Source organism: Triturus cristatus, chromosome 5_2, assembly GCF_964204655.1.
Source record: "Triturus cristatus chromosome 5_2, aTriCri1.1, whole genome shotgun sequence".
NCBI classification, from domain to species: Eukaryota; Metazoa; Chordata; class Amphibia; order Caudata; family Salamandridae; genus Triturus; species Triturus cristatus.
In genome coordinates, this window is record NC_140588.1 from 512,005,068 (window position 1) to 512,023,913 (window position 18,846).

Consider the following 18,846-nt stretch of genomic DNA (forward strand, 5'->3'; position numbering starts at 1 on the left):
CTGGGTCAGACCAGGAGCATAATGCCAAGGGTCACATTTGTTGTTTTTAATATAGATGAGGAGTATTTCCCTTTTACTTCATCATTTTTGCTTGGCTTAAGTTTCAAAAAGTTTGAGCACATCCAGTCTCGCACTAATGGGAAATTCAAGGTGTTCACTGATGCTGAATTCGGAAACCAACAGATCAGGTCAGTGTCATTAGAATAAAAACAAGATTTTACCTTGAAATGTTGAAGCAGAAAGCTAAGGGAGATATGTTTAGATGAAACAGTGGCATGGAAATTATAGCACCTTGCAGAACTCCACAGAAGAAGGGATTACACCTGGAAGAAAGGTGGCCAGGCTGAATAGATAGGATCTGTTTGTGACAAGTATGTTATCCAGGTGAGCACAGATCCTCTAGTTTCAAAAGTGGCCAGACATTTCAAGAGACATGAATAGTCGATTGTGTCCTAAGCAGAGAAGAGGTCCAAGAACATAGGACATCCACCATCACCCTAAGGTCGTCAACAGCAGACGTCAACTCTAATTCCATGCCTCAGAGGGGTAAGGATCCTGAATGAGGGTCCTGTAAACTGTGATTGCTTTCAACTAAGACATTTTGTTAATGAGTTTAAAAAATAAAAAACTACCTAAACTAATTCTTTATTTAGCTGAACATTTTATCAGATCGTGAAGGAGTGACAGATGGACATCGGTGAACAGTCCAGGATAATCAATACAGAAAGATTGCACCAAAATTCCTCTCCTCTCACAATATAAGCACCATTTCAAAATTTGTTGAGGACAAAGTCCAGAATGCGTGCAAGCATTTGGGGCCTCATGTAGGTAGCCAAATACCGGTCGGTAACGGCCGATTTTCGGTAATTATACCGTTACCGACCGGTATTTTGGCCATTGGTATGTAGGGGGACAAACTTTGCTTTCGGAATTTACCGAATCGGTAAAATTACCGATTCGGTAATAATACCGAATCGGTAATGTTACCGAATCGGTAACTTTTCCGAATCGGTAATTTTACCGATTCGGTAAATTCCGAAAGCAAAATCGAGATGTAGGGGGAGTGTGTGTGTGTGTTTAAGAGTCGGTATTTACCACCAACTTATAGTTGGTGGTAAATAATGAATGTATGTGTAAATGCATTTTTACGCGCGTAGCAGTGTGCAATGTGGCATACATACATGCCCTTAGGGCATGTATGTGTGCCACATGTGCACACATGGCCGAATCAGGGGTGCAACAGGGTGTCAATGTGACACCCTGCCACCCTTGTATGTGTTCCCCCCATTACCGAATCGGTATTTACCGATTCGGTAATGAGGCATACCTTCCCATCAATGGGAAGGTATGCCTCATTACCGAATCGGTAAATACCGATTCGGTAATTACCGACTAGTAACGATTCGGTAAAAAATACCGACTCATTACCTACATACCAGTTACCACTTCTAAAATACCGATTCGGTATCGTTCGGTATTTTAGAAGTGGTAACTGGTATGCTACCTACATGAGGCCCTTGATGTTTAAGACTGAACAAGAATATTCACCCTAATCTCAATTTGGGCTGTAGGGACCAAATATGTTAGCCTTTAAAAAACAAGCTGTAACATTGATACTGTCCTCTACTGAAGCCAACAGAATACATTACATATTGTAGGACACAAAGTCAGAGTTTTAAGTTCTGTACATGAATTCAGATTCCGCACACGCTCACACCACACATTTCATCAAGTTAATCAAACCTCTCACCTTAGGGGAAAAAGCCCGGTCTTTCAATCTCATTTTATTCAAATTTCACAATTAAAATCTTTATCAATTCATGTGGATATCCCACCCTATGCCTGTATCAAAGAGTTACCAAGATTTGAGGCTTCAATTGCAAGACTTTCCAGAGGCTGATTCTCATATGGAAAGACTGATCTCCAATTACTGAGTTATTCATTTACCAAACCCAGTTCTGCAAGTGTATTTCAGGCTGGTGATTGTATCTGTCAATCTAAAACCTTACATACCTTAGAATTCCCTCATAAGCGACTGTACCCAAGCTAACACAGTGCCAGAAGACTTTCAAACCTTCAAAAACACTGATATGTTGTTGACTTTTCCAACAATTTCCCATGCGAATCAGGCTGTGACTGCTCAAATGGCTTTATGCAACATATTGAGACTGCCTCTAAGCATCCATTTAAAACACAGATATACTTCCCTGTGGTTAGAACTCCAGGCCGAATCCAAAACGTCATTGTCACCATCTAAATAATCTCATGATATATTGTAACTGGTCGGACCCGGTAACAAATTATCTGTCTTTGCTCATGTGGCCTGTTTGTTTCATTCCTGCGATTTGACAATTCTGGTATGTTTGCAAGGGTACTCCAGGATTCCCTTTGAGCTTGACGTCTGTCCTCCAAACTTCGTAGCTCAATAAGCACTGACTATTATTTGTTACTGGGTAACTGTTATAGACTTTATCTCACAGTAACCAGTGCTACTCTCTATTCTGTACTTTGTTTAAGTGTCTCTTCCACAGACGTCCAAATGTATTGGGAGACCTCCTCACCATCATGCACCAAGTGTTTCATAGGTCTAGGAGCAGATCTTGACCTACTGCTCTATACATCACAATCTGAGCCAGCTTTCATTTTGCATAATATTTACAATATTTTGGCGTAGGGCAGCGCCGGAAGCCTTCTAGCTGAGCTGCCATACGTCAAAATAAAAGGGCAGGAAATCGCCATATCTACAAGATACAGCGCATTCCTGTCCTTTCTGCTAGTGCTGGCACACAAACTGCAGCTGAGCACCAACCCAGCCACCCTTGCATCTGTGTTGGTGGCATGATTGGTTTCGCACAGAAATGAACCCCTTCCTGCACAAAAACAATCAAAGGAGGCGGTTGCATAGTTCTATGGAAAGAGGAAAACACAAGGAGAAATGTAAAAATTTCTCCTCGTTATGCCTGCTTTGGGAAGGTGCTAATTTTGGCACTGCCCCAGATTTATGCTATCTTGTAAATCTGGATATTAATACTTGACAAGGGGAACCCGTGAGGTAGGAAGGACCCAGGGTGCTTACTAGTTTGAAAAACAGGAGGTCCTTCAAAAACAATACAATATGCGATGAATATAGACCAGAATCGGCTCTATATAATTATACAATGCCCAGCCGGACATTGAGGTTTTAATGATCAATAAAAGTAATTTTTAGACATACGTTAGAATGTAGAGTGGGACACAGTCCTGCGTCCTTACACACTAAACAAAAAGGTACAAACAGTCAAACATATAGAACATTTATCAGGCTGAAGAGAGAAGCTTATAGCCAATTCAAGATGCAGGGGCAAGCTTTCACGAAAGTACAATGTCATGCACAATTTTTAACATATGCGTTTAACATGCATGTTTGTACATAGAGTCGACGACGTTTCGATCTATTCAAACAATACATAGATCATCATCAGGACTAGAGATTATAAAAGCCTGAAAGTACAATTCCAGAATCGGAGACGAACAATTCCTATACTTTAATTAGCCCAGGTCCGAGTGAGGAAGTGGGTACGGGATTCAGCGGCCAGGAGATTTCCAATAAGCGGCAGAGCTGAAACCACTCGTTCGTCGTGGCGTGTGGAGGGAGCTAAGGGAATATTCAGCTTCCCAGCGTGGCGGCTTGACGATCCAAGGTCCGCCAGCAACAAGGTGACCTGCGATCGTGCGAAACGTCGTCGACCCTATGTACAAACATGCATGTTAAACGCATATGTTAAAAATTGTATTGTTTTTGAAGGACCTCCTGTTTTTCAAACTATGTTGTAAATCTGGGGCAGAGTCACAAACCATGGGTGTTTATATGGGAACACCCACAGCAACACGCATGGAAAGCCCCTTCAATGCAGAGTAAGGCATTGTCTTACTCCATATTTAGAAGGCCATGAAAAGCCATGCAGAGTGGCTTTGCGTGGCCTTCTAAATATGGGCCATCACACAAAAGTGACGCTCTGGTGGCGTAAAACTGCGGCAGGGGCATTGTAACTGTGACCCCTGGTGAGAACCTGTGGGTCACAATCCGAAGGAGGATATTTGGATCGAGATCTAATTTTACATGGTGACATATACCCCTCATCCTCACGGCCGAGCAATGCCTGTTGTACGTAATCTACATTTTAGATGAATCTACATAACTCAGTAAAAATCACTTAGGGCATACAGAGAGCATGTTCTACTAGAACGGAGTGTTCCAGAAACAAGGAATCAACAAGAGTATCCTCCAGAAAATGGACCAAATTCTACACTCTAGTTTGTTGAACAGATATGTAAGTGTCAAGAAACAGAGCAGCCCACGGACATGACACAGGATGCTGAAGCTTCTACCCTTGCCGCATGGGATGTCAGAGGGGAAAGAGAAATAGGGAAGAGGTCTGCCGATAGGCCCCTAAACTTTAAATGGTGTCAAATTATTTGAACCTTCGATTGACTTCTCATGCCAAAGAAAGGGAGGCAGAAGGGCAGAAATCTATCAAAGCATTTGACCAAGGAACCTTAGCGCAAAATGGCCATGAAAATATTTGAAAATGACCATGCCATGGCAATGCTGTGCAGCATAAATACATGATAACACTGATGTTCATATGACCGGAATAGGAAGCAGCCATGTGAAGGAAGCCACTAACTCAAACTTGAGTTGTGCATGAAGTGATGAATATGATAGGATTTATCTCACACGTTGAGCTAACAAGTTTCCTGTTCTGAGTATACGCAGTGGCGGGTGGCATCTACAGGAAGGGGAGGCGGGTGCGCACGCAAATTATATATTTAAAAAAGCGTGCATTAAGATATTAAAAAAATTAACTTACCGTGCATGAACACGAAGTCCTCCAGTCCCAACCTCTTCTTTGGAACTGGAACCGGAAGCTGCAACTCCCTTGGCCAATCATAGGGATGCTCTCACCAGCATGAGAGCATCCCTGGGATTGGTGGGAGCTGCCTCACTCGGCGCTCCAAGGCGCTCTTGAGGCTTTGGCTTGCTCTAACCCAGCTGTTTTAAGACAGGTGGGTTAGAACTGTTGAAAGTGCGCAAGTTTGGCTGGCCATCGCAAGACGGCCGGCCAAAAGGCATGCACACTTTAAATAGTGCTTTGCCAGCCCACCCTCCTCCCTGCTGAGTGACATGCTGCTGTCACTCAACTGCAGCCCTGCTGCAGTCCTGATGCTCTGTTCGGAACGGGGCAGGAAAATTAAAATGGTTACTAATTAGTATTTGATTTTTCATCTCTGGGGCTTTGGGTTGGGGGTTTAATTGGGGCGACACACCTCCACTCCAAAGGAGGAGCCGCCCCTGAGTATATGTAATCATAGGATGCTCTGTCTGGTCAGGAACAGATTAGCAATAGTATTTGCATCTATGAAAGGGAATGTTAAAAGGCATATTGTTGATGCATTAAGTTTCACATCCACTGGTCTCTGATTTGATCATACTCTTTGGTGCTGATCACTAGCCACACATACTACCAAAAATGAGACTGTCTTATAAGGCAACATTAGAGATCATAGTGAAGGTAGGCAGGAGGTGACCTATAAAACACACTATGAACTGATTCACCTAAAGATTTCCAGGCTATGAAACCATAGTGTCCTGCACACTACCCACACATGACATCACACACAATGTCACACTGACATCATCAGTGATTCCAATGGTGTCTTGTCATAAGACAACAATCAAAACCCGCAACTATAAATGTTTGTGCAGGAGGTTGTTGTGTTTGATTAATTAATTGGTGCTGTTTTATAGGAAGACCAGAGACCAATCAGGGGTCTGAATCTTGAACAGTCAAGATTTTCTTGCCTTCCAGTAAGCAAAGTAGTTTTGTCATTTCCTGCATCAAATATGCTGTTTAAGAAGTAACTTTGATGTCATGTGAGGTCAAGAGCAGTGCCAGGTGGAGTGCCTATGGTTGCATAGCTATCCATAACTAAAAGATCTTTGTATTATGTAGGTTTCAGATCAGCACCATAATGTATCTTAAATTGAAGAGTATAAGCCATTTTTATTGCTTTGGCTAGCAAGTGATCTCAGGAGACAAGCACAACTTCTCTTAATAAAATATTTTTAGTGAGATTTGGGGGTTTTGCAATGATATGTTTCAGCAGATGCCAAGAATGTTCCCGTAGGCCCTGCCCGGAGTGTACTTGCTGGGTTTGGCAAGCAGAAGACGAGGAAGTTAGAAATATGGGATTGGTGCATTATTGCTGGAAGTTATGTTAAAGGAGGAAAACAAGATTGTGACCCGAATGGCTATGGAGGGATTGTGCGTGAGGTGTTGAGCATGAAGAGCTGTCTCAACTTGCGCACTTCTCAGTAGAGCAGTATAAACATTGAAAGGTTTGCCAGGCTGTGTTTTTATACTTGTTCTAACTGCCTGAAACTGTCTTAGTTTACTGAACAGGATATTTGTTTTGGGTAGGTTCACCTTGCACTTCGGCACCATGGAAAACACTGCTTTCCTTATAACGTGGTAGCGAATTAGGTGTAAAAGGATTTCAAAGTGTTTATCACCATCAAAGCCATAAGGGCTGCCCTCAGTCAGCACAGGGTTACAGTACTGGTTATTTAAACGTCATTGTAGAGGTGGTGCCAGTACCTAATTTGCATTCCCTTTCCCATAATACACCTGTGAAACGCCAGTTCAATGCACACTTGCTCATAGCTACACGTTACAACTACAGGGAAATGTTGTTATTAATCCAATTTCAGATGAATCCTTGGACAATATCTGACACATAACCACCTCTGAAACTGGAGGATCTCCCTTACTATGCAAAACTACTCTGGGAATGCACCTAGAAAATAATTCAAAACATAACACTCCTCTTTCTGCATGGGGATTATTATTCAAAGGGTTCTCTGTTCTTGATTCAGCAGTTCATAGACTATTGTCCGAATGATATGCTAAGATCAGCGAATTACTACTTTTTTGCAGATAAACCAGACACGGTCTCAGTGCATTGTCAGTACCGGTGCTGTAACTTTGAGGAACATCTACACCGACTCTGTGTGCTGTAAGCACAATTTATTCATTAATGAGAAATTAAACACTAGTAGTAGTAGATTAGCTTTATTCGATTTTTGTTACATAATATCATAAAAGCAACAATTCATATATATACATATCAATACAAATCATTACAATAAATAACATTTAATTAAAACAGTATTAAATCAATTTCAAACGAGTTCGGTAATCTCCAAGTTCCGTTTTCTAAGAACACTTTTTAAAAAAACGGACATACCCATAGTACAGGTAGCATTTCCCAATTGCTGCAGACTAAGGAACGCAGGACGGCATTGACGACAAGCACCTTGCATCAAGTACTGTTTGATCCACCTATTACGCTCACTCCCATATAATTTACAGAACAATACTACATGGAAGGTGGATTGTGCAGAAATACTATCACAAGGGCAAGGAGCCAGGGCTCTAGACCAGTCATTTTTGGTTGGATATGTAATTAACCGATGAAATAGGTTAAACCTAAATCTTGTCAAAATGAATCGGTCGAAGCCCAGATTACACATGGTTAGATTTGGCTGGATTGTGTAGGTGGTCAGTGACAATTGATGTTCACTCACTGTTTTCTTTGTTATTTCTCCTACACACCTGAGAAGTTAAAAATGGGCCATACATAACCTCTTTAATTCTGGTTTTGAAATATTCAAAATTGAAGCTGGGATGCTGAAAAACTCCGGCCTTTGGATATCAGTAAATATTTTCCTGATATACTCAAGCCAGGGTATACTCTTGGCGTTATCTAGACCCATGACATCTTTTATTATTTCCGGATTTAAACCAAGGGCCACTGAGACCCATACTCTGCGCCAGAGTAGGACAGGTTGCAGTTTAATCAGGTCGGATATATAATCCATCCCCAATTCCTGATGGCATATATAATCCATACCCCTTCGGTAGAGCTAATAAGTATCTGAAAATATTATTTTCTTCAACTTGTATTGCCGATGTATCCTGGTACCCCCAGATCCCTGCCCCATATAACGCAACACTTCTGCATTTAGTTTTATAAATCTTTAGCATGATCTCAGGGGGTCTTTTGCCAAGCTTAGCGGCGAAGTTCTTTAATGCTCCTATGGTGCGTTTAAAGGATAGGGTCCTATTCTTGACCTCAGGCCCCCAGGAGCCGGAACCCTCAATTATAACCCCGAGGTATGGAAAAGTTTTGGTATGCTCTATTACAAGCCCCAACGCTCTAAGATTTTTACAGCTTGGACGAGCCTTACCACACTGCATCACATATGATTTTTTAGCATTTATCATAAGTCCCCTTTCTTCCATAAATTCAAGATATTTTGTAAGGTCTTTCTTTGCTCCGACCTTTGTTCTCGCCATTAGTACCGCGTCGTCCTCGTACAGAAGCGATACAATTGACTTGTTGCCGTACTTTGGGGAGTCTAATTTACAAGCACCCAGTTCCTCCTCAAGTTTATTCGTATAAAGGGTAAAAAGAAAGGGGGCCAATACACACCCTTGTCTTACCCCTTTTTCTATCCTGAAGGGACTAGCTAACCGTGTGTAGCGCTAAGAAGCCTTCCATGGCAAAAGTGTAGTCTGTTACTACACAATAACATCACCCCAATTAGCAATATTGCTGCAGTTTTCCTGAAGCTGAGACATGGACTTTCAGTTTGTTGGAATCATGGAAAAGTTCTATATCTTAAGGTTATGTTTGTTGATTGCCTAAGGTTTTTATGGTACCCGCGTGTGCTTATAATGTATCACCTCTTAACTGATCCAAACTCTTAACACCTTGCTATACTCCTCTGGAAGCTCAATTAGTTCAAAAGAAAAACTCCATAAACATGTTTACTCCTGTGTTGTACTATGGCAGTTGATTGCAATGCTTTGTTTGCACCTATTTTTAGAGTCTGAAATCTAATGTCATTGTGGTAGGACAAAAAGAACAATTGATGGACGGAATGCTGAACAATGTCAAACATTCACCCCCAGTCCTAAATCCATCTTTTTCTTTGCTCAACCATGCCATTCCAGTTTGGACCCAGTCATATGCAAATTAGCCTTGACCCTGCTCCTAGCTCCTCATGGGAACAGTTCAGTCCGAACTGCCAGGCCAGGTTCTCCCTAGACCAGAAACAAGCCTCCTCGGAATGGTTTTGAGGTATCACCCCTCATCAGCCAGGATAGCTTGACTCCAGTGGCATGGTGAGTAGGGAACACACGTCTGGGCATACCCACCCCACTCAGGGTGACAAATGCAAAAAGAGCAATAGGGCAAAAGAGGCAAGATGACAAATACCATTCATGTTCTTTTAACAAATTGCACAGGAGCCCAGAAATCACTTGTCAGCTTCAACAGAATGCAGGTGTTCATCAGTTAATTGCAAACAGAGGCACTGTTTGTACTTGGATCCCTTTGCAACTACAAATAATTGAGTATCGTGAGTATATAGGTTTGGAAAGTGCTAACACCTATTTTATTATTCCCTTCATCAGGTAGTCTTGATTACTTGTAAGGTGCTTCATTTCAATGATGGTTGGAAAAAATCACTGGTGGATAGAAAATATTTTAAAATAACAATGCCATTCAAGGATGCATATATGACTTCTGAAAACGGTGAGGCTCGTTTCACAGTGCGTATCTAGTATAGGCCGATGTTGTACTGAAAATACCAGAAAGTGGTATCTCAGCATTGGATCACATTTCAACCAGCCTTCTGTTGTACACAACAACCAATGTACAGATAGTCATTTTTTAGAACAGCTGCCAAAATGCTCACCATTAATAATCATAATAATCAATAATAACTATAAGCCGGATTTTGACAACAGCTTTCAGAGCAGGGCTGAAGCCTCCATGAAAACCTCTATTCCTGCTTTTACTACGTCAATCCACCCACTAATTCACTCTGTGATCCATAAAGGGACAAACTAACAATCCAAAGCTAGAGGTCCATTGTGTCAACTCTTACTCAGTGAGTTACTGCATACCGTATGCAGGACCAACCGTTCCACGTTTGCAAAGGCAGCAATAATCACAAACATGTGAAGCACGGTTTGCACACCGGTATCTTAAGGAACATGGCAAAAGACTAGCTGAAGTACTTTTTGGACATTGCAAACTGGCTTACATTGCCTCTGTGTGTTTTGCGCTAGTTGCAAAAGATTTGTTCAATCACATGCTGTGAAAAGTGCCAGCGAAGGGCATTGCGCCCTCTTGCAGTTGAGCTCCCTCACACATTTTTCAACCACCAAGCAAGCAGCTGGAGCAGGATGACTTTTGCTGACTTTCGAGCCTTGCTGAGCTGAGTCAGCTTTGGACCAGGGCCTACCTGGGAAGGACACTCTACACAGTGCCAAAGCATTATTTCATCTCCATCCACACCCTGAGCGGAGAACAATACAGTGTAACACCGGCCACAGACAAATCATGTTACTGCACAAGGACATTTAATAACGCCCACCAGAAGTTACGCCTGGTTGTTCTTGGTAGGGAAGGACAGGCGGTAAGTAAGTGTGAGGGCAACGTCATATGCAACGCTCCGCGCCAATAAACAAGATGCACGAAATTAGATGCCAATTATATATCCAAGTGTGGTACATTTTCGTGCTTTCATTCCTTAGCTAGCTCTAAATGAAGTCTTTGGCATTCAATAGAAGCTGGAATTAGCATCAAATGGAGCACTTTGGCAGACGCTTGAATAGCCATTAACTCTGACTTGTCAAACAAAAACTTTAGCGGAAAGATGAATGCTGAATGCGAATGAGGAGAACTAAGTCTTACCAGCACACTGCCATCAACCTTGGGCTGTCGGGCAAGACTGACACCCATCCACTCCTCGTCTCTGTCTTCCTTGCAGGTCTTCCCGCAGGTTGTGCCTCGATCATTACCTGCAGGTCAATAGTAGGAAATTAACAGGACGGTTGCACTGCGCCTGCCCACCAGGTCAACATACCTTCATAACATTACTTTGTAAAACACATCACCCTCAACCAATGCAGATATATCCAGAGTATTTGTAGAGTCCACTTTATCACCATAGCATATGTTGCTAGGTTTGGCAAATTCCATTCAGAACTGCCTGCTTGCTCAACATACTTGCTATATTGGGTGTTTGAACAAAATATTGTGTGGACAAAATATCGTGTCAAGAATATCAAGGATAAAAATATCTTGAAGTAAGTGTCTATGGGTAAGCAGAGTTTTACTATATATAACTCCAGATATATGTATCTTGACAATATATATTGACAAGGTACATAGATGTGGTGTTAAGAATAGTATAATTATACTTACCTGTTTTCACTTACCTTCCCGATATTTTTGACACGATATTCTGATCACAAGATATTTTAGTTACCAGTGACGGCTCCTCTGCTATGGCGACGGGGCATCGCCTCACCCTACTTAAGAAGTGCAAATATAGAAATCATGAAATGATAATAACCGTCGTTATTATCAGTTTATGTTTCTGTGCTGTTTTGCGGGCAGGCAGGCGGGGCTGCTCTGCTCTCGGAGTAGAGCAGGGGAGGAGTGGTTTGCTCACACATAAGTATACATGACTGTTCCGCCGACCTTCTGGGACCAGCCAAACAGTCATGCACACTTTCCCTGTTCTCCACCCAGGCTGCATTACAGCCTGTGTGGGGAACATGCCCAGGCCCCCATTCCCTGGCTGAGCGTCGAACCACGACGCTCAGACCAATCACAACGCTGCATTGCAGCGTTGTGATTGGTCAGGGGAGCCTGGCTGTGCTTCCTGGAGTCCGACGGCGGAGAGCCGGAGCAAAGACGCAGGACCCGGCGGCAAGGTAAGCTTTCATTTGAATTTTTTTACATTTACATTGTGCCCCCGCACCTGCCGCCCCCCCCCCATCCATGAGCCAATGCTGGCTGCCACTGTTAGTTACCGATATTCTGTCAGAGATCCCTATATTGCAGTTTCTTTGACTTGATCAATCAGCAGCACTAGAGACCAACACAATAACCCACCATGCCTGGGATCCAGTGCAGGTGTGCAGTAGCACAGCTATGGTCGTGCTACAGCTGTCACACGTAGAACTCAGTCCTTCACTCAAGCAGGAAAACTGGAGGTTTCTCCTCAGAAAGCATTTCCAGTAATTGGAAGCTTCACACAGCCATTCGAATGGCCGCTTTATACAAAGAATACATGTTGCACAAATATATCTTACATATATTGTTTTGTGAAACAGCGTACTAATGAAACAGACTATAATATTTGTAATAAAAAATAATTTCAAGAATGGTATACACCATAACATATGCATTTTTTTTTTAGTTTAGAAAGCTTTATTGAATATAATAAACCAAGTAAAACACCAGTACAAAATAGAATCATTAGGCAATGAGATAAAACAATAAAAACAATTGAATTCTTACAAGGTTTAATGAATGCCTAACGAAACCAGGGGATATACTTAGGGAAAAAGCTTTTTTGTAAGGTATTATGTTTAATATGCATGGGGAGGCAAAAGGAAGACAAGGGAAGAGAGGGGAAGGAAGGGAGGGGAAAAAGTATTCAATATATAGGGTAAAATATCTTATAAATAACATAAGTAAGCAGGTATATATATGAGAAAAGCTAAGTAGCGACTATAAGTAAAAAAGGATACAAAAACAAGATAATCAAGGGGCAATTTGAGAAACAAAATTGGTTAAAGGCAACCATAACAAATCTTTTTTGATCAAAAGAGGTACAATGGTAGCAAAAGCACGATCAAGCCTATGATGATGACACAATAAATTCGACCAGGCGTTGTGTGAAATCTTTGAAGTGTCTTTCCAATTCGTAGTAATTATCTGTAAAGAAATGGCTATATATAAATCTATTAATTTGTGTGCATTACAATGAACATTCCATATAGGTGAAGCACCACCCAGAAAGATATGGACAATCTCAAAGGAGTGGTCAGTAGCTAATATTTCATTCAATTTTAACCAAATATGAGACCAAAGAGATTTAACTAACGGGCAGTGAAAGAACATATGAAAAAAATCACTATTGGTATGAGAGCAAGACCAACATTTTTTGTTTCAGACAGTTTAAAATTATGCAAGTCTGACGGTGTGAAAAAAAGACTATTGTAAAAAAACATACAAAGTCTGTGTAGTGCTAGCAGAGCGGGAAACAGCGTGTATCTTAGAACATAAGGAATTCCAAACCTGAAGGGGAAACTCTTGAGCTACATACTTTTCCCAGGAAAGTTCAAGTTTAGATTTGGTTCTTTCAGCAATGGGGCAGGAAAGTAGTTTATAGATAGCTGCAGCTCTGAGAGGAATAGAGAAATCTGGTAGTGGTGGGGAAGGGGTTGTGTCAGTAGGGGGAAGACAGGCGATTTGAGAGATAATGAAGGTTAAGGAATTTTTAAGCAAGGGATATTGAGAAGAGTATGCGTTGGACAGGTGAAAGGAGGCACGAATGTCAGAGTAGTCTTGTAAGGAGTTATTAGCAAGTAAATGATTAAAGGTAATAATACCTTTATCAATCCATTCCTTCCAAAAAAGTGCTCTGTTATTTATCTTTAAGGATTTGTTATACCAAATTGGAGTTGAGGAAAGAAACTCTGACTGCGAAAGAGAGGAGCGAAACACTGAGAGAGCAAGTGCTCTGGAATGCTTAAAGATAGGGGTAAGAAAACGCTGCGGAGGCTGAGATAAGCGAGTAGCCGTATTGAAGGAAAAAGGTGAAAGTTGCGCAAGTTCTATGGAGCTCCAGGCTGTCAGAGGAGGATCAGATGAATCAGATAGAAAGGGCCAAATTTGTTTTAAAGTAAAGGCAGAATGAAAGCGAGTGAGGTTGGGAAAATTTACTCCACCTGAATCTTTGGGTTATTGAAGACGGGAAATAGAGATCCTAGCTTTGCGATTATTCCATAAGAATGAGGTAAAGATACAATTTATTGTTTTAAAAAAATAGAGTGGTAGGGAAATTGGAAGCATAGAAAGATACAAATTTACAATGGGAAGAAGCATCATTTTGATAGTGGCTAGCCTCCCCCACCAGGACAAGAAAAGGGGAGACCAGTTGTCTATAAGGGAAGAGAGCTTTTTAACAATATCTTTCTGATTAAGCTTGATGGTTTCTCTAATAGTGTTAGCGTAGAGAATACCAAGGCATTTAATATTACCAGAGTTCCACTCAAAGCCAGAGCCTTGAAACATGTAAGGAAGGCAAAATTTGTTAAGGGGTAAAACATCAGACTTGTCTATATTAAGTTTATAGCCAGAAACCAGAGAGTATTCATGCAACAATGAAAAGAGTGAAGGTAAAGAAGTGGTCGGATTAGAGATATAAAGTAAAATATCATCTGCGTAAGCAGTAAACTTAATATCAATGTTCTGAAATGTGAAGCCAGTATATGATGGTGAGCGTCGTATTTTTTCTAAAAAGGGTTCTAACGCAAGAATGAAAAGAAGAGGGGAGAGAGGACAACCCTGTCTGGTGCCTCTCTGCAGAGAGAATTAATGAGATTGAGAACCATTAACCCAGATAGAAGTAGAGGGAGCAGAGCATAATAATTGAATATATCGAATAATAGTAGGGCTAAAGCCGTGCCACCTCAATGCACCAAACATGAAATCCCAGCAAACTCTATTGAATGCTTTCTCAGCGTCCAGTGTAATAGCGGCGACTGGGGAGTCCATCTTTGAGGCAAGGTGAATGATGTTGAGGAAAGTTCTCGAATTGTCAGTAATGGACCTGCCTTGACAAACCCAGATTGATAAATGTTGGTAAGGTTAGGAATAATTATATTAATACAAGAGGCCAGAATTTTAGCATAAATTTTACAGTCAGTATTAATTAAAGAAATAGGTCGATAATTTTTACAAAGGGAGGGATCTTTATCTTTTTTAGGGATCAAACATAACATTGCCTGTGTAAAGGAACCTTTGGATTCCCCTTGGGCAAGAAAATAGGTAATCAAAGAAAGTAAATGTGGCAAAAGGATATCCTTAAAGTACAAATAAAAACGGACCGTAAACCCATCTGGGCCAGGTGATTTATCTTTGGGGAGAAGAGTAATAGCGTTGAGTATTTCTTTTTCTGAGAGGGGGACATCGAGGGAAGAAAGATCAGTAAAACTATCAGAGGGCCTGGGAAGAGACTGAGAAAAAGAGTCAATTTGATTCCGAGAAGGAACGGATTCGAGAGTATAAAGTGAAGAGTAATATTGGACAAAACAGTCAAGGATTTTATCATCGGTGTACTGATGATTCCCATGTGAATCAACAATGGTTATTATTTTGGATTTTTGTTTTTTAATTTTGAGATAATCAGCGAGAGATTTGCCAGCTTTATTGCGGCCCCCGTACAACTTGGCATGGAAATTAATGAGGTTATTACATGCAGAGTCCCAGGAGTGTTTGTTATATTGCATTTTAGCTTTAATGAGAGAGGAAAGTGTTTCTGAAGAACTTGTGGTGAAGTAAAGATGCTCCAGGTCTTTAATTTGTTTAAGAATTTGAGCTGACTTTGATAGAGCTTTTTTTCTTTTTGCAGGATACAAAGTCAATAATAAAGCCTCTGGCAGTAGCCTTAAAAGCATCCCAGATAAAATGAAATTGAAAAGTAGAATGAAGATTATTTGTGAAGAAATCCACTGCAAAGAGCTTAAATTGTTCAGTGAACTGTGAGTCTAGGAGGAGCGAATTGTTAAAGCGCCAGCGCCTAGAGGTATGAGTAGGTGAGGGAAAATCCATGTCAAACATATGCATTTTTATAGGACGCATTTTCATCCAGAAAGGTATCTTGGCGTTGAATAACATGTGTTTATTGTTACCGAACTCAATGATACACATTTTATGGACCTCAGGAGGATGAAAGACTGAGTAGAGCCTCAGGGATTTGAACCTATGACTATGAGGTCAAATGAACTCTCCTGCATTAGGCCACTGAGCCACAGGTTTTGGCATACGCTTCTATCTATCATGGAGACTAGATCTGAGAAACTCAGAAGCTGGTGCATAAACACTGATTCCTGCACTTTATTCCTCAAAATCTGATAAATGCCGCTAGTTCCACTTCCCCGGAACTAAGGAGGCCCCCAGTATCAGTAACTTTGGTGCTGGGAGGAAATGCCCCGGAGAAAACCAACACCCTCATAATAGGTATGTATGTGCGTTTCAATAATCTGCTCACACTTTTAAACTAATGAATGGAAAAAAATGAAAATTTTGGGCAAAAATGGCCGCTAGTTAGAAGATTCTTTTGCACAAGGATATAAGTATTGATGCATGTTAGATAAGACTAAAATATCAAAATGAATGTTTACCCGTAGAAATCTGCTTGCTTTTTGTCTGCTTGAGAGATGTACTGTTCCATAAGGCAAGGCATTTTGGGGCTTATTTACAAGCCCCTTGCACTGTCGATAGGTCACTTTTTCCCATATTAAAAGTGAAGCACCGGCAGCGCAAGGGGCTTGTAAATAAGCTCCTTTGTGTTCATACTTGGCTCAAAAAATGCAAGATTCGGCGACACCATACCCAAAAACGTAAACCATTGTGCTTTAAGATCAATTCACATGATCGGTGGCTTTTTCCTAGTAAACGAATTTTTCCAAGTAAATGAACTTTCCACGATGTCTAGATGCCACCAAATTCAAAACCAGCGATATGTGCACGTGTTGCTTTATTTTAATTAGTTTGAAGTCTGCTATTATAAAACACGGTAATCAAACCGTGCAGAACTCTACTGTCCTTTGGCACGACCCACAAAGTGAGTTTCTGCACAGTTGAGCATGCTGTGCACATTCTGATTTTTTTCTGCAAACTTCACATACTCTTTGGACAAATGTAGGATTCTGCACACAAATATCAGTTCAAGACTAGCAATTCTGCAATTATGGCATTTTCCCAGGGGGTTGCTTTCTAAGAGGCTGTTTTCAGAGTTGGATGGGCTGTCTTGAACCAAACATGAAAGCCCCATTCTAGTCTGCCATTGTGGGGTTGATATAAAAATAATAATTGGTAGGCCACATTTTGGTCTACAATGCGGCCCTGGTGAAAACTTGGGTCAGGGGTGGGAACGAGGGAATTTCCAGGGGAAATACAGTTGGCAGCTATTGAAATCTGCAGAGTCATAGACTTGTGGTACTCAAAAACCTTTACAATGTTTTGACACAAGTTTATGCACGCTTAAATGTGTTAATGTGGTGGGAAAACACACAAACACTCCCATATTTCATTGAACTGTGCAAAAGGAGGTGTCTGCACCTCAAAAATATTTTTCAAGAGGACAAGAAAAAGAAGAAAGTTGTGAGAGCTACTGATCATTACTGGCATTCTTACTCCTACTGATTGTCTTCCCTGCTGACTACACTTAGCGATACCAAAGGGGATGATGGACGGAGCGTTTGAGCAAATCAAACACTCACCCCCAGTCAACTGACCTGGGTTTAATCCATTATCATTCTTTAGCTCACTCCACCACACCAGTTCAGACATGGCCATATGCAAATCAGTCTGACCCTGTGCCTCATGGGAACAGTCCAGCCCGAACTGCCAAGCCTAGGGCCTCATTACAAGTTGTTCAGAGTTCATGGGAGATGCCAGAGACAGAATTACTAGTTCTGGCCAGAGCCTCGCCCCCCAAAATGCCGAGCATCACAAGTTCCCACTGACATCTTAAGGATACTGAGGGCCCCGGGCAAGAAATATTTTCGGGGCCCCTGTTTGGAAAAACTTTGAATTTTATGGCCCATTGTTTACTAATTAAAGGACTATGTTGGCTAACTATATTGAATTTTACGTTTAAGGTTAAGATACAAAAATATACAGAAGTGAGCTGGGGAGAAAGTTAACTTTCCCAGGGGTGCCTTGGAAGGTGCGGCCCTGGAAAATAAAAAATACACAGAAGTGAGCTAGAGAAAAAGTTCACTTTCCCAGAGGAAGATCCTGCATGGAAATTCATTATTTGCAAAAAATATCATGCATACAACTGGGACCTATTTTTAAACACCCCAAAAGCCAGAGATTTATCCAAATCAGAGGAGGAGTCCTTCCATGTGTAGATTTTAGAATTTCAAAAAGTTTCTTTGGAATCGGGCCCCCTTGTTTTTTTGTAGCCAGTTCTACTAGATCTACCGATTATTTTGTAAAATTTCAATTTCTAAATGTCATATACTTTTGAAGCAGTCTATCTCTACATAAAATTATCAACACAGGAGCTAACGAGCAAACAGCACTACAATTTCCATTATAAGATACCTATACATCGGAATACCCTTTCTTTACCTGAGGACCTCTTTTACTTTGCATAAATCGGCTGCTATAGGAAGAATACATAGGACCACCTCCCAGAGGGCAGTTTCTCCAGCCATAAAAGTGTACAAGGTTTCTACCCAGTCCACTACACTGTATAGGGATGAGGTTTAGAGTATGGCTTCTCTAGATTCCCGTATAGCCAGAGAAAAACAATTTATAAGATCGTTACTTTGTTTACCTCAGTCTAGACCACTTATCCCAGTATACTTTGATTTAACCTTAAATCGGATTGGTGACCTGGCAGCTTTGAGACCGTTTTGTCTACTGGGTTAGGATATGGTGAACTCTGGAATTGGAACCCTACAAAGGCCTCCGGGAACTTGTTTGGCTGGATAGGAACCAGATTATTACATGGCTGTCCCACATTAAAAATGACTCTATATCCTGGACCTGGAAGCTATGTGGATCAATACTTCCATTATTATCTTATCATCAAAATTAATTTTAAAGAAATCATTATGGGGGGTATATAAAAAGAGAATAATAGTAATAGCCTCACCAGCAGGTTTCTCATTAAAAAACCCTCTTCGAATATAC

At 41.1% G+C, this 18,846-nt stretch overlaps 1 protein-coding gene across 1 annotated transcript in view; it reads right to left on the reverse strand.

Moving 5' to 3' along the window:
- ITGA9 (integrin subunit alpha 9) overlaps nt 1–18,846 on the reverse strand; it is a 962,089-nt gene that overhangs the window by 870,894 nt on the left and 72,349 nt on the right. Inside the window, exon 3 of the mRNA XM_085607531.1 lies at nt 10,810–10,916. Within this exon, the coding sequence (XP_085463657.1) occupies nt 10,810–10,916 (107 nt within the window). The remainder of the gene's footprint in view (nt 1–10,809; nt 10,917–18,846) is intronic.